Below are 20,680 nucleotides of genomic sequence, written 5' to 3' on the forward strand. Positions count from 1 at the left end.
TCCTATTTGGTGCTATAAATACCACGATTTCGGCTATACAACCATGAGTTACGGAGATGAAGTGACGTGTGGGAAGGGTATAAAAGCAGCCCATGACACTTTGACTGACTGCCCATCTCCAGTGATCTGTGTAAACTGCTCTTGGAGCCATCCAATCTGGAGCCGATACTGCCCTCTTTTTGCCAAGGAACACAAAATACAGGAAATAAAAGCAACCAAGCAGATCCCCCACACCGAAGCCAAAAAAGAATATAAGATGACGAAACTCCCTGTCCTTGACACTTCATATTCTTCCATGGTGCAGAAATGTCTTCCCGAGGTGTACACTTGGATGCAGACAACATCCAGCGTACCTATATCCACCACAGGCACCTGTACTTGCACGTGTACATGCCAAAGAAAAGCGAGTAACAACAAAGCAATCCAGGGAGCTGCGACAGGAAAGACCAACAACAGATCCGCAATGAGCAATCAGAAGGCACACGAAAATCAGTGTGCCTCTGAATGCCCCATTGCAGGGACAAAAGCTGTCCCTGGCACCATCAGACATCATTCTTGCATGTTGGACTGATGATGTGGACACCATGGACTTACGTGTCTTGGATCCAGGCAGCCCTTCCACTCACCTTCGTTCTACAAGTGTTCCACCTCCCTGGTGCAAAAACGGGGGTAAATTAAAACCACACTGATGTAATGTCTCCCATACTATAGTTAATATGAATGGTTTAAGGCATCATGTGGAGGAACTGAAATTCCTAGCCCCTTGTGCTTGCACTTACGAGAAACACATTTTAAAGATACTGACATCCCTGTGCTACAGGGCTATATGCTACACTGCAAGGATGACCTGACTGGGGAAAGAGCCAAGGGAGGGGTTGTTGTGTTTGCCACTAATGTGCACCACTCCACTTCTCTACACCTGGCTACTAATCTCCAAGCAGCTACAGTTGAAATTCATATGTGCCAGAGGATCACTGTTTGCTCTCTGTATTTATCTCCACAATTTGCAATAGACTCGTAGAGTCTCTCAGATCCTATAAAACAACTCCCCAGACCATTTCCCCTACTGAAAGAGTGCAATGCCCATTATGTCCTTGGGGCTTGACCTCTACTTGCACTCGTGGTCGGGTTTTGGAGAGTCTCATGATGTCTCATGAGCTGTGCATCCTCAACATATGTACTGAAACTCATGTCTGTGATACTTCTGGGCTATTCTCAGCCATCGACCTCTCTTTCTGCTCTCCAACTCTTGCAGAATGTTGAATATGAGGTCATTGATGACCTTCATGCTAGTGATCACCTGTCGCTCCACATTCATCTACTGGATGGAGCATTCCCTGTAGAGAAGCCATCAAAATGAATGGTCAGCAGGGTTAACTGGACACTGTTCAGCCAACTGGCTGTGTTTGAACACCCTGACAGTGTCTAGTAGTGGATGGATCCAATCACAAGAGTGATCCAACATGCTGCTGACCTATCGATCACAAAGTCCTCACGTCATCTTAGGAGGCAACCTGTACTTTGTGGACAGATGAGTGCAGTTGAGCTATCCGGACCAGGTGTGCAGCTCTTCAACGGTTTAAATGTTGCTCAATAACAGATGATCTCTTTACCTTTTGAGCCACTAGAGCCAAGGCTCCATGGGTAATTAAGGAGAGCAAGAAAAGGTCAAGCAAGTGTTCCTGGACTCAATCAGTTGTTCCACTTGTTCTTCAAAAGTATGGGAAGCCATCCAGAAGATTTCTGGTAAAAACAGTTGTGTACCAATATATGCAGTGCTGAAACACAGGTGTCTCCAAACAGTGCCCAGAGACATCGCTCAGATGCTTTCTGATCATTTTTTTAAAAACTACAGCCAATCCAAGCCAGGATCTGACATTTTGTCACTACCATGTGACTGTAGAGAGGGCCAAATTTGACTTCAGATAATCCTGTTCTGAGGCCTCCAACTCCCTTTTCTCCATGTGGGAACTGGAATCGGCACTCTCGGAGACTCATGACACTGCACCTGGTCACAACAAAACCCAGTACTGCATGCCTCGACATTTGTCAGTAGCATCAAAAGAAGTCCTCCTTGAATTTTTTAATCTTATATGGCAGTCGGGCATCTTCCCCAGCTCATGGAGGGAGGCAATTCTGATGCCCCTCTTCATACCGGGAAAGAATCGCACCTGGCCCAGTAGTTATCAGAGTATCGCTTTAACGAGCTATGCAGGAAAGATCCTTGAGTGAGTGATTAACAGTCATCTGGTGTGGTTGTTAAGAGACCAGGCAACTCCTTAGCCACTCGCAGTGTGGATTCTGGAGATTTTGGTCCACTGTCGACAACCTGATCCTGCTAGAGGTGGCAATTCAGCAAGCTTTCCTGCATAAACATCACTGTATTGGCATATTCTTCAATATCAATAGGGCATATGATACTACTTGGAGACACTTTATTCTCTCACAACTGTATCAGTGAGGCTTTTGTGGCCATTTCCCCATCTTTGTACAGTCTTTCCTGCCACTGTGCTATTTTAGGACCTGAGTTGGTGACACGCTGTCAGATTGTTGTGAGCAAGAGAACAGTGTCCCTCAGGGCACAATTTTAAGTGTTACCCTCTCCACCATGGCCATGAACAGTATCATGTCTACAGTCCTATACAGTGCTCCTTATTTGTGGGCAATTTTGCTATTTCCTGTTCCTCCTCCTATGTTTCCTGTATTGCAACAGTGATCTGTCAGTTGCAACTTACATTGCAGGGGTTAGAGGAGTGGGCTCCATAGGTCTTGGGGAGTGGACAGGTCAAATGGCTCTGAGCACTATGGGACTTAACAGCTGAGGTCATCAGTCCCCTAGAACTTAGAACTACTTAAACCTAACTAACCTAAGGACATCACACACATACATGCCCAAGGCAGGATTCGAACCTACGACCGTAGCAGTCGCGTGGTTCCAGACTGATGCTCCTAGAACCGCTCGGCCACTCCAGCCGGCAGCGGACAGGTCATGTCTGCTCCAGTTTTTTAGGGCTTTCATGTGTTTGCAGCTAGACTATAGGTGCATGGTGTCTGGATTGGCAACACCTTCTTATCTGAAGATCATTGATGCTGTACACCATGACGGGATTAACCTGACCATGGATGCTCATAGGACTAGCCCCATATACAGTGTCTGTGCTGAGGCTGGTGAACCATCACTTACAATTCAACAGCAACTCCTCGCAGTGAGTCAGTCATACAAGTTCCTTGCCACACCAAATTCATCTGCATAACATACTGTTGTTCGTCCCCCTCTGGAATGCCTTTTCTCCCATTGTTCAGAGCCATTTGGGATCCAGGTGTGGCATTTACTGGAGTCACTTGGAGTGGAGCAGGTCCAACCTCCAAGGTCCAACCTCCAATCCAAGATTTTAACTGTTTGCCGCCCTTTTTGTTGCAGAGGCCCAGAGTCATTTTAGATTTAGTGCAGTACAGGAGAGATTGCACCCCTGCTTCTGTGTTAAATGCACTGTTTTCTGAAATTTTATATGAGCACCACAACTATATAGCTCTGTTTACAGATGAGTCTAAACAGGAGGACTCTGTCGGTTGCTCTGTTGTTTTTCAGAGATCATGTCCGACTGCCTCAAGACTCTTCTGTCTTCAACACAGAATTACATGTGATCTTGTGGTTACTGGCGCAGATAAGATGTTCTTCTAGCGCTAAATTTCTTGTCTATTCTGATTCTCTACATTGCTTGTACCCAGCAGATAAAGTTGTCCAGAACATCCAGGATGCCCTCCTGCAACTATGACGACTGGGGAAGGAGGTATCTTTCTTATGGATACCAGGGCACATTGGTATGCAGGGAATAAAAGGAAGGATCCAGCAGACAAGGAGGCATGTCATATTCCTCAGTTATTTCAGAGAGACATCATCCTACAGGCTGTAGCATTGCTGTTGAGGTCCAGAGTCTTGCATCGGTGGAAGGATAAGTGGCTGGAAGTGACAGATAATAAGCTCTGTCTAGTAAAGCCCACAATGTGACTGTGACATACTTCCTTCCAGCCATGTAGAAAGGTTGAGGTCCTCATCTTCCCATGGGCCACAGCTCTATAATGCATGGCTTCTTGCTTCTTGATTGTACCCCCCCCCCCCCCCCCCCCATTGTATGGCACTTGGGGCATACAGACCACTGTGTACCATATTTTATTGGGCTGCATTTTATTTTCCAACCAGTGGGTCATGGCCAATTTTTATTTTCCACCAATGGGTCGCGGCCGATTTGCCAATGGATCTACCCTCTATTTTAGGTAACGTTCAAACAAATGTAGTTAGAATTTTAAAGTTTTGTGAATTGCCCAATTTTTATCCGAGATTTTAGGGAGATGGTTTTAAAGTGTTAACAGGGTGACTGGTTCACCCATATTTTGTGTAATTGGTCAGCCAGTGACATTTACATGTGCCTTCCTTTCAGCTCCTCTGTCATTTTACTTACGTTTTAGATTGCTATATAGCTGTTTTATTCTTTCCTGTTGTGTTAGTGTGTATGATAACATGTTAATAATTTTATCCACATTCGTCTCTCTTACTGTGTGTAAGAGTGCTGATAATGTCACCATTGAGTGCCCATAAGCACCAAACACACGCACATGCAGTAGGTACCTATCCACTTCGGGCTACCAGGACTCTGGGCAATGGCTGCTGTGCCAGGTGGCCTTTGCCTTGATAGAGTAGTGCCCACAGGGACAGCCTCCGATCAGAGTGAGTGGCATTGGAACGGATGATCTGCTGTGAAATGGGTCACACTTAATGGTGGCCATGCCAACATGACCTTCTCAACAGTCAGGAACAATGGTTTTAATGCAGAGGTTTACAATCCAATGTAATTTCCATCTTTGATGATGCCTCAAGATGAGCCAGGTAAGGAGAAATGGAAGTGGACAACTTGCCAAGTTCTTGGTTCGTTCCCAAACCAGTGGTGGATCTTTTGCTACAACAAAGCCATTGTTTGTCATTGTAAGTATTGAAGATCAATTTGGGGAGGTTGCTGCAATAGCGAAGATCAGAAATTGATCTTTTCTGATTAAAACATCGCACACCAACCAATCACTGGTACTTCAGGGCTGTGTCAAGATAGGAGATATACCAGTATCCATTTCGCCTTATACCAAGCTAATTAGAATTCAAAGCATTATCTTCCATCAGGACCTAATGCTACAAACTAATGAAGAGCTGCTTACTAATCTGATGTGGCTTGGAGTCCATTTTGTTCACCGCAATTGGAGGGTTCCCAAGAATAATCGAGGGGACACTGGAGCTTTTATCCTAGCCTTCAAAGGCAGCATTTTGCCTGGGAAAGTTAAGGTCATGGTTTATAAGTGCGATGTCGGGCCTCATTTTCCTCCTCCACTGACACATTTTCAGTGCTGAAGGTCCTGCTGTTTTAGTGAGTTTGTCTGTAGGGCACGTGGACGGGTTTCCCTGGAGGACCACTATTGTGACCAACCCCCTCAGTGTGTCAACTGTTCAGAAACATACCCTCCTTGTTTGCCCCAGTGATCACTATTCAAGAGGGAGGAAAAAATTCAAGAGTACAAAATGTTTGACTGCCTGTCTTAACAAAATGCAAAGAAAAAGTTTGAAAGACTTCTTGTGACTGATATGATCCCGAATTTTGCGACTGTTGTGTCCCAGTCCATACCTCACACAGTGACAAGATCTTGCATGACACCACCTGGCTCCGGGTTGTATACCATGGCCTGTCCTACAGTTGGGACAGTCAGCTCCCTTGCCCCCCCCTCCCCCCCAATACATATAGCACTGGTTGTTACCACACTATCAGTGTGGCCAGAGATGCCTAGACATCTGCTGCCCTGTTGTCAGGGACGAGGGTGCCTGTCAAGGTGCCCCCTCTCCAGACAAGGACCAGCAGTTGCAGGCTGCGGGCTGAAGAAAAGTACGGTCCCTTTTTCTCATGAAAGATAAAATGGGGTAATCTTCACAGAAATGGAAGTCTAACAAGGATAAAAAGGATAAGCAGAAAGATAAACTAATTTCTGAGGCTTCGGATGTTCTGCTCCCCATCCTTGCAGAGGTCAAGCCTACGCACGCAGATGATGGCTCAGGACGATGGCATGGTAGCAAAGTAATCACACCCATCTTTCCCATTCTCCACTTTTTCGGACCTGACTGCAGCACTCCTTTGATGGAATGGTAAGAGACACATGGTTTATGGCAGCACACCTCCCTTCTCTGTAAAACTACAAACCGTACTGCACCAATCTACATCTACATCCATACTCCGCATGCCACCTGACGGTGTGTGGCATAAATGTTGAGAGAGCATCTGGTGGGTACTGTGTTATAGTCAATGTCCACACTGTGGCGGCTGCAGCTGCGTGACCCCGGTCTTTACGTCATACAGCCAACGGCTGGCACGCCTCACTTATGCGCAGCCCTGCACAGCTGTACAGCGCAGGCGCGGGCCTCACACACTGAGTGCCTCCGCAGTGTCATGGCTACTTCAGCCGGCATCCTCCTGAGAGATAGTTACGTGAGGCCATGGAGCCAATCATAACAGGACATGACAAGCAGACTCGGTTACGGCGGGCATATTCCTCCGCCACTCGCCCTATATAGCCACATACGCCGCCACACCTGGCAGTCTCGTGTTGGGCTACCTACTTTCTAGGTTGACGTAGCACCCAGGAACGACGCTACACTGTGCTACGACTGTTTAACATACCGGACTTGGACTCTGCAGCCAAGTCGCTGCTCTTGATGAAGCACCAAGTTGTGTTAGTATTGTGGAACTGTTGGCAATAAACAGAATTTGGAACTCATGCCAATCGTTATTTGTTGTTTCTCCAATTACGGATACAACAGGTACTCTCTTGATACTTTCAGGGAGCAGGTGTACCTTACCACTGCACTAGAGGCCGTGGCTGATAGTGTCTACCTGTCAGTTTAGATGACAGTATGTAATGTTTATCTGCCCCCCAGGCAGTCCTTTCCAATACCACAAGCTGTCAGAGTTAGTGGAACAACTAGCTCCTCCATTTCTCTTATGGGGGGACTTTCATGACCGTAATCCTCTTTGGGGCAGCAACACTATGCCTTGCAGAGGTCGAATACTAGAACACTTTCTTTCGAAATTGGATGTCAGCGTAATCAACACTGGAGCTACAACACATTTCAGTGCAGTCCACAGAACGTACTCAACTATTGATGTCACAGTTTGCACCCAATTATTTTGCCAATAATTCGGTGGTGCTTCCATGGTGATCTTTGTGACAGTGATCATTTTCCTATCATTCTCTTGCTCTCTATGCACAGAAATCTGGAACATGTTTCATGTTGGTCACTTCAGAAAGCTGACTGGCAGGCTTTCTCATGTAGAGACACTTTTGCAGCCAGCTAGGCAACTGATATCAAGAAAGTGGTACTGGATATTACTGATGATGCTATTTTTCATGTTGAAGCAGCAATGATACCCTATTCCTATGGCTCATCCTGACGTCCACCGGTACCATGGTGGTCTGAAGATATAGACACAGCTATCAGGGAATGCCACAGGGCACTTCAATGGCACAAGTGCCATCCCTCTATGGATAATTTAAGAGACTCTGGACGAAAGCTTGGTTAAAAAAAAAAAAGGAAGCAGGTGTGTTGGGTGCAATATGTATCGCCTGTGCGATCCCACACCCCATTGTCTCAAGTATGGACTAAACTCTGCCGCATTTTTGGCTGTCCACCCCAATGACTGTTCCTGGCTTCCTTATCAATGGTAATACCTACACTGATCCAGTGGTACTTGCTAAATGTTTTGCAGCACACACTGCTGAAGTGTCCCCTTGCATCAATTACCATCCTCATTTCCTGATCAGGAGACGCATTTTTCAGGGTCACCCACTATCCTTCCATGCACATGGCTCTGTATCATATGACATCCCCTTTAGTGAATGAGAGCTTCACAGCACTTTGCCAGAGTCTCAAGATACGGCCCTTAGATCCTACAAAAGCCACAACCCAATGTTCAAAAATCTTCGGGCCGACAGCGTGAAACGTATCCTCAGGCTTTTTAATTGTATTTGGTGGGAAGGAGAATTCCCCTTTCATTGGTATTGTCATTCCTGTCTTGAAACTGGTAAAGGACCCACATATTTTAACTATCTATCATCCTATCTCTCTGACGAATGGGCTGTGTAAGCTATTTGAACAAATGTCAACAGCTGTCTCATTGTTGGTGCCTTGAAGCCGGAGGGCATATATCACGATTCTGAACTGGCTTTCCGGCTTTCCAGTCCACCACAGATCATCTGGTTCATCTGCAATCTGCAGTGCGTAAAGCTTTCATGCATCGCCTACATATGATTGCTGTGTTCTTTGACCTACAGAAGGCATACAATACCACCTGGCAATGTCATGTCCTGCCTACACTGTATGAGTGGGATTTTCGAAGCAGTTTACTCATTTTTATCCTGAATTTCCTATCCCTCCATCTTTTTCAGGTTAGACTCTCAGCAACCAATATGTACGGGAAACTGGAGTCCTTCAGGGACTGGTTCTGTGTGTAATGTTGTGCACTATTGCCATTGATGGTGTGGTAAATGTTGTGGCTCCCACAATCTCTCCGTCACTATATATGGATGATCTTTGCCTGTACTCTGCCTGTGCATCACTGCGCTCCAGTGAGCACCAACTTCAGGGATCTGTTAGGAGAGTAAGTGACTGGGTCCTGAATCATGACTATCAATTATCTCCAGCAAAATAATGAGTTGTGCACTTTTGCACCACTCCGTACAGTTTACTAGTAGAAGACAGTAAGATTGCACACTGACATTAAGTCAGTTACTAGACTGGTTCTGCAGTGAAGAATAAAAATGACATAAATGCACCTCACTGTGAAACAAGCAAATGGTGGTAGGAGAGGTGAGCAAACTGCAGCTGCTGACTGTTGTTGGTTTTCGCAGCTGTAACAGCAATGTCTACTGTTGCTGGTGGAATTCCCATTGTTTTTCTCGCTGCTGCTGGAAGGCCCACTGTTTTTCCTACTGTTGTTGTTGTTGTTGTTGCAACTTCTGGTGCCACAGCTTTGGAAACTCAGAATCCTTGATTCACTAGAATAGTTGGGTGGTGAGAAAGTTCTCTTTGCCACTTTTCTATCCTACTCTGTGTAGGTAGAACACTGTTTATGACCATTTACACTGGTGGTAACACAGAGACTGGCAGAATGAAATAGGCAGTTCCTGATGTCTACGACAGCAAAGTTAACAAAGTAAACAGATAAGTGAAAGAAGTCCAGATTGTAGCAAAGTCTTCTTAAGCATAAAGAACAGTCCAGAGAGCACTCCAAATCATTAATTTAAATCAAGTGTGGTAAAGATTCTTACCATTGAATGGCACATAACTAAGGTTTGGGAGGTTAGCAAAGACTGACTGGGGCAAACCGGATTATGGTACTTAGCGAAACACATCAGGGAATGGTACCACATGACGTCCTTGCCGCGGCTATGGAGCATCATGGGGGGTGCGAGCTTTTCCCATCATATATAGCCTGAGTATGTCTGGTGTGTTCTCCCTATCAATACTAGGGCTAGGCTGGGAATCTGAATTGCTGCCAGATACTAAAGAAAGTGATGACCTTGTCATTATATTTACAGAGTATTCTTTCACTTTTTGCTGATGTGTGCTTGATATACAGAGTATGGCAGTCACAACACACTGTATAAGCTGTGTTCTGTTGCTAAACTGTCTTGGTTGGAGATTGACACCCATGAAGTAATGCTCTTGAGAACCTTCTTGCTGTGAGTAAATGTCTGCACGTGTTGGTTTATGGTGTGCCATGTCTCAGTGTGCCACTCTACTTCACTTGACAAGTACATTCAGGAATGGAAGTTGACTAATCTGACATTTGGTGTTTCAAAAATCTTCTATGTGGTGTTTTGTGTGTGGCCAGATTATGAACAAACCATCTACATATCAAAGTAGAATGTGAGGGCTTGTAGCTTTTAACTCTAAAGTAGACACAGCATGTTATTAGAGGCTCTGAGGTGGAGCTGTCCCAAAATATGTAGTGTACTAAAATAAATTTCTCAATAACACATTAACTTAACTCCGCCCAAACAGCCCATGAAGGCCCAATGGTACTGACCAGCCATCGTGTTATCCTCGGCAACAGGCGTCACTGGATGCAGATATGGAGGGGCATATGGTCAGCACACTGCTCTCCCGGCTGTATGTCAGTTTACGAGACTGGAGCCGCTACTTCTCAATCAAGTAGCTCCTCAGTTTGCCCCACAAAGGCTGAGTGCAGCCCGCTTGCCAACAGCACTTGGCAGACGGGATGGTCACCCATCCAAGTGCTAGGCCAGCCCGACAGTGCTTAACTTAGGTGATCTGATGGGAATTAGTGTTACCACTGTGGCAAGGCCATTGGCCTCAATAACATATTACAGAATTTAAATTATCAGACCACATTTCACGTATTTCCCACAGGGATACGAATAATGCCAGTCAGCATTTTTGGAACTGTTGATCCATCATATCCGACTATGTTTTTCAAACAAGTAGTAGCTAGTCTTAAGGCTGCTCCTTGAAATGCCATGTAGCTCTATGTAGCAGAGGTGTGCAGCTTTTGTGGATGTCCTGAAGGCTCTGGTGTTTCAGCCTGAAGGTGTTCTACCAATGTGCACACAATTTTAAGGTTCCACTGTTCAAATGCTATCTTCTTATGCTGCCACTATGATGGCATCATCCTCCATGACACCATTATGCCACTCATCTAAGCTTACTCCAGTGGTCCCTCAGGGCCACCCATCCTCATTCTCCATCCTGCAGGCTGGGAGCATGTCTTTTTCTGTTACTCCCAAAGCTTCTACTTTGGGAGCATTGCCTCACAAATGCTGGGGACATCGGTTCCTTCCCCCAAACTGGAGAAGCAAGAGCCTTCTCTGGCTTCTCTCACGTGGAAGGGGTCCCTTGGGTCTCTACCTTCCATGGTCCCCACTGTGGTCAAGTGGACACCAGCCTGTGGCTGAAAGAGCTATAGCTGCTGGTTGAAGGGTGTTACGGTCTTCCTCTATCCCTGAAACTACTTCTGAGAAGCCCTCCCAGAAAGCCCCTAAGGAACAGCAAGAGGGCAAACAAACAGAGAAGAAATCTGTTAGGAAACAGGAGACTCCAGTGGCCCCTGCACCACCACTCCCTAACAGTTCTGCATATGAGGATGAGTTGGAGATGCAGGCATCCTCTGAAGACCTAGATCTTGCCAACACCTTGGATGCAGTGGCACTGGCTGCGAACACTCAACCGGTGGCATCACCAGATACTGAGGTATACTTTGCCACCTAGGTCACTTCATGCTTTCACCGACTCCAGAAAGCATCATTCTCTAGTGGAACTGCGGCAGTTGTTTCTTCCACCTGGATAAGTTACAACAACTCTTTAAGTGTTACACCTGCTTTATGCATTGCTCTTCAGGAAACCTGGTTTCCCACAGTGCTGACCCTTGTCCTCTATGGCTATCAGGGGTACTATAAAAACTGTCAATTGGAGTTTGTGTCTATGTCCTTACCTCTTGTTTGTAGTGAACCAGTGCCTCTTCAAACACTTTTCGAAGCCATGGCTGCCAGGGTGAGGACAACGCAGGAAATTACCATCTGTAACGTGCACCTCCCTCCAGATGGTGAAGTGCCGCTCCATGTATTGGCTGCACTAATTTCCCAGCTGCCCCCACCTTTTCTACTTCTGGGTGAATTTGAGACCCATAACCCTTTGTGGGGTGGAACCAGGGTTACTAGCCATGTTAAAGATGTTGAGGACCTACTGACTCAACTCGAAATCTGCCTCCTAAATACGGGTGCCCACACACACATCAGTGTGGCACATGGCACATACTCAGCCATTGATATCTCGGTTTGCAGTCCTGTCCTCCTCATGTCTATCCACAGGAGAGCTCACGACAACTTGTGTGGTAGTGACCACTTTCCACTCTTCCTGTCCCTACCCCGGAATCCCCCATCTAGACACTTGCCCATATGGGCTCTTCCCAAGCTGACTGGGATGCCTTCACCTATGCTACCACCGTTGAATCTCTGTTATGTGGCAACATCATCGAGGTGATCCACATCATCACTGTTACCATTGTTGCTGCAGCTAAATTGGCAATCCCTTGTTTCTCAGATTGCCCCCAGTGGAAGCCAGTGCCTTGGTGGCCACCAGAAATCACTGTAGCCATTAGAGACCACAGGCGGGCCCTCCAATGCCATAAGTGCCACCTGTCCCTGGAGAACCTCCTTGTCTTCAAACGGCTCCATGCCCAGGTCCACCTACTCATCAAACAACAGAAGCAGGAGTGCTGGGATCGCTGCATCTTTACCAAAAGAACACTAACCTCCCCTTCCCATGTTTGGACCAAGCTCTGATGCCTTTATGGCTATCAGATCCCTGCAGGTGCACTGGAAATTTCTCCACATGGAGCTGTATCTGCCTATCCAGATGTAATTGCAGATCGTCTTGCTGAGCATTATGTTCACACCTCTGCGTCTGAGAATTACCACACAACGACAACAGCTATTGTTTGCTCCACACCACCGTGAGCCATATTCCCACTCCCTTCAGTGATTGGGAATTTCTCAGTGCCCTTGCTGACTGTCTTGACATATCCCCTGGTCTAGGCCGCATCCATTCCCAAATGCTTAAACTTCTGTCAGCGGACTACCAGCGTCACTGCCTTGCTGTCTTCAATTGCACGTGGAGCAATTGTGAATTGCCATTGCAATGGCGGGGAAGCATTATCGTTCCAGCGCTAAAGCCTAGTAAGAACCCACTACATGTGGGTAGCTATTGTCCTATCAGCCTCACCAACGTTCTGAGCAAGCTGCTTGAACTTATGGTGAGCCGGCGGTTGTGTTGGCTCCTTGATTCTTGGGGCCTTCTGGCTCCGTCCCATGGCGCTTTTTGCCAAGTCGCTCCACCATCCATAACTTGGTCCACCTGGAATCTGCCATTTGATCGGTCTTTTCCCCAGCAACAACACCTTATTGCTGTCTTTTTTGACCTGATGATGGCCTACGCTACCACTTGGCGACACCATATCCTCACTACTCAGCATGAGTGGGGTCTCTGGGGCCCACTCCCAATTTTTATCCGGCACTTATTATCACTCCGCACTTGCAGAGTTTGCATCGGCGCTTCCCACAATGCACCCCGTACAAGAGAATGGGGTCCTGCAGGGCTCTGTCCAGAGTGTTCCACTCTTTTTAACTCCAGTCAATATACTTGTACTAGCAGTAGGGTCCTCAGTATCTCCCCTCCTATATGCTGACAATTATTGTATTTCCTTCTGCTCCTCTTCTATTGGTGTGACTGAATGCCGGCTGCAGGGAGCCATATAGAAAGTGCAGTCATGGGCCCTCACTCATGGCTTTCAGTTTTCGGCTGCCAAGAGTTGTGTAATGCACTTCTGTCATTGTTGCACTGTCCAACCCCATCTAGTACTTTACCTTGATGACCAACCACTTGATGTGATTGAGAATTACCACTTTCTGGGACTGGTCTTTGATGTCCGCTTAACTTGGCTTCCCCATCTTCATCAGCTTAAGGAAAAGAGCTGGCGACGTCTTAATATTATTTAATGCCTGAGCCACACCGACTAGGGTGCTGATCATCCTACACTGCTACAGCTGTACGAAGCCCTACTACAGTCCTGTACTGATTATGAGCGCCTGGCATATGGTTCAGCATTGCCTTCCACACTGCATCTGGTGGACCCTATCCTCTACTGTGGAGTTTGGCTTGTGAAGGGAGCTTTCTGAATGAACTCAATGATCAGCCTCCTTGTGGAAGCTGATGTTCCTCCATTGCAGCTCCGGCAGCAGCTACTGCTTGCAAATTATACTGCCCATATTCATAGTTCACCTTGCCATCCAAATTACCATCTCCTTTTCCCTAACAAGGGAATCCTTCTCCCGGAACAGCAGCCCAGAATGGGGAATCCTCTTGTCGTCCATGTCTGGTCGCTTCTTACTGAACTCGAAACTTTCCCTCTACCACCTTTCCTGTGGGTCCACTTATGTACACCTCCATGGTCCATGCCTCAACCATGGCTTTGTCTGGGCCTATTGCAAGGCCTAAAAGGTTCAGTCCCTCCTGAGGCCCTCCGCCAGCAATTTTTCTCTCTTGTAAGCGAGTTCCAGGTCTCAGAAATAGTCTACACTGATGGATCAATGATTGACAGTCTTGTTGGCTTCGCTTATGCTCACATTGGACGTACTGAACAGAGCTCCTTGCCAGATGGCTGCAGTGTTTTCGCTGCAGAGTTGGTAGCTATCTATCACACTCTTGAGCATATCCGCTTCTGCGCCGGTTAGTCATCTATAGTGACTTCTTAAGCAGTCTACAAGCTCTTGACCAGTGCTTCCCTCGACATACTTTGGTAATAGCTATCCAGGAGTCTGTTTATGTCCTCAGTAGTAGTGGACGTGCAGTGATCTTCATTTTGACTCCAGGACTTGTTGGGATACCGGGCAATGAACTCACTGATAGTCTGGCCAAACAGGCTACAAGTAAACCAACTGTGGAGATCAGCCTGCTGGAGACTGATCTCTGATCGGTCTACCACTGTAAAGTTTTTGCAATCTGGGGTACTGAATGGTGCATCCTCCGTACACCAAATAATGTTATTAAGGAGGCAACGAATGTGTGGCGATCATCCATGCAAGTCACTCGCAGGGTCTCTGTTGCCCTTTGCCAGCTCCGCATCAGCCGTACTTGGCTAACACACAGTTGCCTCCTCTGTCGTGAGGACCCACCTCAGTGTCGCTGTGGCTTTCATATGACTGTCATCCACATCTCATTGGACTGCCAAATTTTAGCCACTCTGCAACGGGCTTTTAACCTTTCCAGTGCTCTACCTATGATATTGAGCGACGAAGTCTCAATGGTTGATTTAGTTTCACTTTTTATTCATGGGGAGGGGGTGTTTCTCATACAATCTAAGGGTGGGCATCTGGCCTTCTCTCCTAGGCCTCCACCCTCCCTCCATTTTACCTCTCCATCACTCCTTATTTGCATTTTGTTTGCCTTGGTGTTAATCTTTTCCCTATGTGTGTTCATCTCGCCTTGTCTTTTAGGGAGAGATTTTATTGTGTTGCAGAGTGGCTGGCTCATCGATTTTTATTCTTGTGATCAGCCTGCCCACGCCATCTGCTATATGATTTTATTACTTTCCTCTGCTTTTGCTTTTCGTCTATGTTTTCCCCCTTTGGTTTGCATCCTTTGTTTTCTCTTTCGGTGTGGTTCCCTGTCAGTTTTACATGCTTTTACTTTCCCCAACTCCTTTTGGGATTTGTTTTACCTTGAGACTTGTTTGCATGAGGAAAAAGGGATTGATGACCCTTAGTTTGGTCCCTTTAAACCCCAAACCAACCAACCAAGCAACCAATCGAAATATGTCCTGTTACTTAGTCTCCTTGCTTGCTGATTGAGAGTGGCATGCATTATTAGTAAGTTTCTTTTGGTGAGTATGTTAACAGCAGGATACCACGAGTTCAAAAACAATATGATATGAATTCAGTGTGCAATTTATCAAGTAAAATTCTGGAAGTGAAGGAACTCAGACCTGATGTAAACATGAATGAAGAACAAAAACCATGTAAATCCAGGTGAGGGTATACACACAATTTTAACAGAGCAATGTAAAATGCGGTTGATCAGTTGTGTGTGCTATATCACTTAAAATGCATATTTTAGTAGTACACAAGTGTAAATAAGACAAATATGGTGTATAAATTACTGTGGCAGTTGCTTGTGTTGCTCATGTCAGCCAATTACAGAAAAAGATCTGTGACATCATGGAAACGTCACTCGTTCTTCACATGAACTCACAAACACCGAGGTTTGACCAAATAGAGCATTAAATGTCTAAAGTTTAGAAATGAAACAGTAAAAAATGTTAAGCATGCAGCAATGCTAACATAGGTCACATTAAAGATCTCTCCAAAATGTATCTTTTAGTATGATATGTTGTTGATAAACTTTCAGGAAATGTGATGTTGAGGGATAAATAAACTACTTACAAATTTTATCTTCGAGTTAGCTTCTCATGTTATTTAGTAGTTGATTATGAAAAGGAAAAAAAGATACAGTATGAGGGAAACATTCCACGTGGGAAAAATATATCTAAAAACAAAGATGCTGTAACTTAACAAACGAAAGCATTGGTATGTTGATAGAGACAAAAAACACACAAACACACACACAAATTACAAGCTTTCGCAACCCACGGTTGCTTCATCAGGAAAGAGGGAAGGAGAGGGAAAGACGAAAGGATGTGCGTTTTAAGGGAGAGGGTAAGGAGTCATTCCAATCCAGGGAGTGGAAAGACTTACATTAGGTGGAGAAAAGGACAGGTATACACTAGCGCGCACACACACACACACACATAACCATCTGCACATATACAGGCACGGGCAGACATATGTAAATGCAAAGAGATTGGGCAGAGATGTCAGTCGAGACAGAAGTACAGAGGCATCTCTGCCCAACCTCTTTGCATTTACATATGTCTGCCCATGTCTGTATATGTGCAGATGGATGTGTGTGTGTGTGTGTGTGTGTGCGCGCGCGATATATATAATCTGTGTGTGTGTTATATTGTGTGTGTTTTTTTTTTTTTTTTTTTTTTTTTTTTTTTTTGGGGGGGGGGGGGGTAGGATGGGAGGGGGGCAGCAACATCACACTCACATGACAACTTGATTGTGGTGATAGATTGGTCTGTAGTGTAGCCCAAGGTCTAGGTTCCGATCGATAACTGTTGCAGCCTTCTGTAGTATGTAAATCATGAGCCACTCCTGCTCTAAGGCTTCTTCCTCAAATGTCTCCATAAAAATGTTGGCTCTCACTAGTGATGGTGGTCAGTCCATCATCTCTTCATCCATCTGTCCATAGTTATTTCTTTTTAACAGGAAGTCTGTTTGTTTGAGAATAAATTTAAACCATTTTGCTTGTGACAGCCCAAATATCTCTCCTATGAGGTTTAGGGAGTCTCTTAGAGGTGCCACCGTGCAAGGTGATGCAGTGCTTAGCACACCGGACTCGCATTCGGGAAGATGATGCCTCAAATTAACTTCTGGTTGAACTGTTTCAGTTTTCTGTGCTTTCTCTAAATTGCTCCAGGCATATACAGTAATTATTCCTTTGAAAGAGCATGGCCGATTTCCTTCCTTGACTCATTCTGAGCTTGTGGTCCATCACTAATGATCTCGATGTTGACGAGATGTTAAATCCTAATCTCCTTTCCTTCTTCCTTCTGAGAGGTACCCTTGTAAAGGGGAAAACACATTGAAGCTCACCATGAAGGTGTTCTTTGTAGAGTTGGAAGTTGCTAAGCTACTAGATGAAATGTACAGAATTTTCCTTATGGTGCTGGCATTTACCAGCAAAGGGAATGATCATCACTGTCAGGTGTTCGCTACCTCTTAGGTTGGCACAGCCTTATTGCTTATGATGGAACAGAGTGGCATGCCTTACTTATGACAACTACTATTGTCTAAAGTTTGTGTCATTGTAGCAAACCACAAATCTGAAAACAAAATAACTGGACGAGTACTCCATTACAGCAGAAATGTGTAACGTCCTTAACTAATACAATATGATCATTAAAGAATGAAGTAGAACAAGAAATAGTCACTGGAACACATAGCAGCATTTGTATTCCTATTTAGTTCACCAGTTTTACCACACTCTCTTAAAGCTGAATTGTAACAGTTGGAATGTAAGAGGATACATCCAAAATAACATGAGGTGAGGGAAATAGCAGAAACTTGTACATACGGTTAGTTCAACAGATCCAAAGTGAGGCAGACCCTTGAACATGTTGAACATTACAGAAAAAAGGTAATACATATTTATAATTTTTTCACATTTGCTAATGTACCTTCTTTAAATCCTAAGGGAAATGATGATCTAGGATATGGAAGGCAGGTGGGAGGGAGTAAATTTATTTTCATGTATGAATTAATACAAAACATAAATCAATATATCCATGTATATGTACTATGAAATAAAAACGAAATTAATAAAATAGTTAATAAAATTGAGTCAGAATTGTTGGCCATTACTTACCTTTGGAAACTAAAATTTCAGACTGTCGATAGATGCACATAAAAGTAAATACACTATACTAGCTTTTGGAACTAATGATATTGTCCTTGGCAAGGAGACAATGATAGATTAGGGAAAGTTAAAAAGGAAGGTGATGTCACTCGGACCATAGGATGAAAATTCCTCACTTGTTGTATGAGGACAAGGGAAGAGAGGACTGAAGTGAACATGCTCTTTCAGTAATGTTGTGCAAGCTGTATAATCTTTTCCATATTAACTGGGTGGCATCATTTGATGGAGAAGTCTTATTTAACTGTTTGCAGCTGATTTGTGACAATGCACAATATGTGTGATTACCAGTTTGCAGTCTATTTCTATGCCTCACACAGCTTCTTGCAGGAGACTGCAAACACCAGTCATGGTCTCTTAAGCAGTACTTGTAATCATTTGTTTATTCAATGATTTTTAGAAATTTATTTTGCTCTAATATTTCCACAGGGATGTTTTTTTTAGCTATAAAAGCTATAGAAAGGTTTATAAAATTATCAGCATAAGAACAGATAATACAACACACGAATAGTCCCTTCTGACTGTCTCACTTTATATTACACTCTGGTCTAATATTCTACCAATTGCTTAAAACTGAGATGAGTGAATCAGAGCTATACCAACAATAAAAAGGAAAGTGATTCTATAAAATGAAGGATACGGTGTATGATGTCAAACAAATTGGTTATTTGGAATACAAATGTTGTATGAACCTTGTGAGGATCATAAATTAAGTAGAAACATTGGAAATCACCCAAAAAATGCCCAGTGTGTGGAACTGATTTCTAATCAATATTGCAGTTTGTTTATGTGTAAATGAAATATTTGCTATGCAAAGCAAACTTCTAAAACTTTTTGTGTTTCACACATTTTGCAGTTGGTTCTTTGGCAAAATATTGAGGAAGGAAGCAGAGAAACTTCTGATGGATGATGAAAATATTCGTGGAACGTTCCTTGTGCGCTACAGTGAACATAATCCTAATGGATTTTCATTAAGTGTTAAAGATTGGGAAGAAACCAGGGGTTATCATGTCAAACATTATAAAATAAAACCACTGGACAATGGCGGTTTTTATATAGCCACAAACCAGACATTTCCAACTCTTCAGTCTCTGGTTATGGCATATTCAAGTAAGTATTAGATTTTTATTTGTGTGCCTGTGTAACTTAGCAGAATCTATATTAAGAAATAAATATTATAAAATATAACAAAATGTTATCATAAAATATAACACCTGACCAAAATTAACAAGGAGAGTTTTGTCATTAATCATTGGCATGGATTGCAGAACGGTAATCATTTAAAAATAGCAAGGGATTCCTATATAGATGCAACAGTTTGGCCCCCATACTAAATGAAGAAACAATACATTAGAACTAGTAAAACTAGCATATCCATGAATAACAACAAACTATATGAAATGAATTCAACATTTAATCATTTTCATTGTAATATTAAAATGGGGGTGGCCTCTCACCACAGGATGTGATCATGGATTCCTTCCAACTCGTGCGCTAAATTCCTCTCCCAGTACCAAAGCACGGGAAAGCTCTCTTTTTCTGAGTGGCTGAATAATGCGGTAGCCAATCAGGCAGCAGAAAGTTCAGGATGGAATAACAAAAGTGTTATGAAAAGGATAGAGATAATGTCGAATTGCAGACACACTATGGAACACTTGCTATACATTTTAGCTTTTGGCCAAAAGGCTTCCTTATGAAGCATAAAACACACACACACACACACACACACACACTTACACTAGCACAAATTGCACACACGTTCACTGTGTCTCACTTGTGGCCAGACAGAGTCGTAACTGCACCTGATGCAACAATATGGTGGTGGGGTAAAGTGCTGGGTGAGGTTGGGGGAGGGGGGGGGGGGGGAGCAGAGAAGAGGAAAAGGACTTGGGAATTTTCCACATTTGTAATTTAGAAAAGCTGATGCTGGTGGAAAGGATCTAGATGGCACAGGCTGTGAAGCAGTCATCAAAGTGAAGCACATTGTGCTGAGCAGCTTATTTAGCAACGGTGTGGTCCAGCTGTCTCTTGGTCACAATTTGTCAGTGGCCATTCATGTGGATAGACAGCTTCTACATCTACATCTACATCTACACCCATACTCCGCAAGCCACCTGACGGTATGTGGCGGACGGTACCTTGAGTACCTCTATCGGTTTTCCCTTCTATTCCAGTCTCTTATTGTTCGTGGAAAGAAGGATTGTCGGTATGCCTCTGTGTGGGCTCTAATCTCTCTGATTTTATCCTCATGGTCTCTTCGTGAGATATACGTAGGAGGGAGCAATATACTGCTTGACTCCTCGGTGAAGGTATGTTCTCGAAACTTCAACAAAAGCCCGTACCGAGCTACTGAGCGTCTCTCCTGCAGAGTCTTCCACTGGAGTTTATCTATCATCTCCGTAACGCTTTCGCAGTTACTAAATGATCATGTAACGAAGCACGCTACTCTCTGCTGGATCTTCTCTATCTCTGCTATCAACCCTATCTGGTACAGATCCCACACTGCTGAGCAGTATTCAAGCAGTGGGCGAACAAGCTTAC

At 44.5% G+C, this 20,680-nt stretch overlaps 1 protein-coding gene across 10 annotated transcripts in view; it reads left to right on the forward strand.

The window, feature by feature from the left end:
* Nucleotides 1-20,680, forward strand: part of LOC126174783 (tyrosine-protein kinase Src64B) — a 264,444-nt gene that overhangs the window by 159,452 nt on the left and 84,312 nt on the right. For all 10 annotated transcript variants that reach the window (XM_049921134.1, XM_049921133.1, XM_049921141.1 and 7 more), the window contains one exon: nucleotides 18,996-19,249. In XM_049921134.1, coding sequence (XP_049777091.1) covers nucleotides 18,996-19,249 — 254 coding nt within the window. The remainder of the gene's footprint in view (nucleotides 1-18,995; nucleotides 19,250-20,680) is intronic.

This window comes from Schistocerca cancellata, chromosome 3 (genome assembly GCF_023864275.1).
Source record: "Schistocerca cancellata isolate TAMUIC-IGC-003103 chromosome 3, iqSchCanc2.1, whole genome shotgun sequence".
Lineage (NCBI taxonomy): Eukaryota > Metazoa > Arthropoda > Insecta > Orthoptera > Acrididae > Schistocerca > Schistocerca cancellata.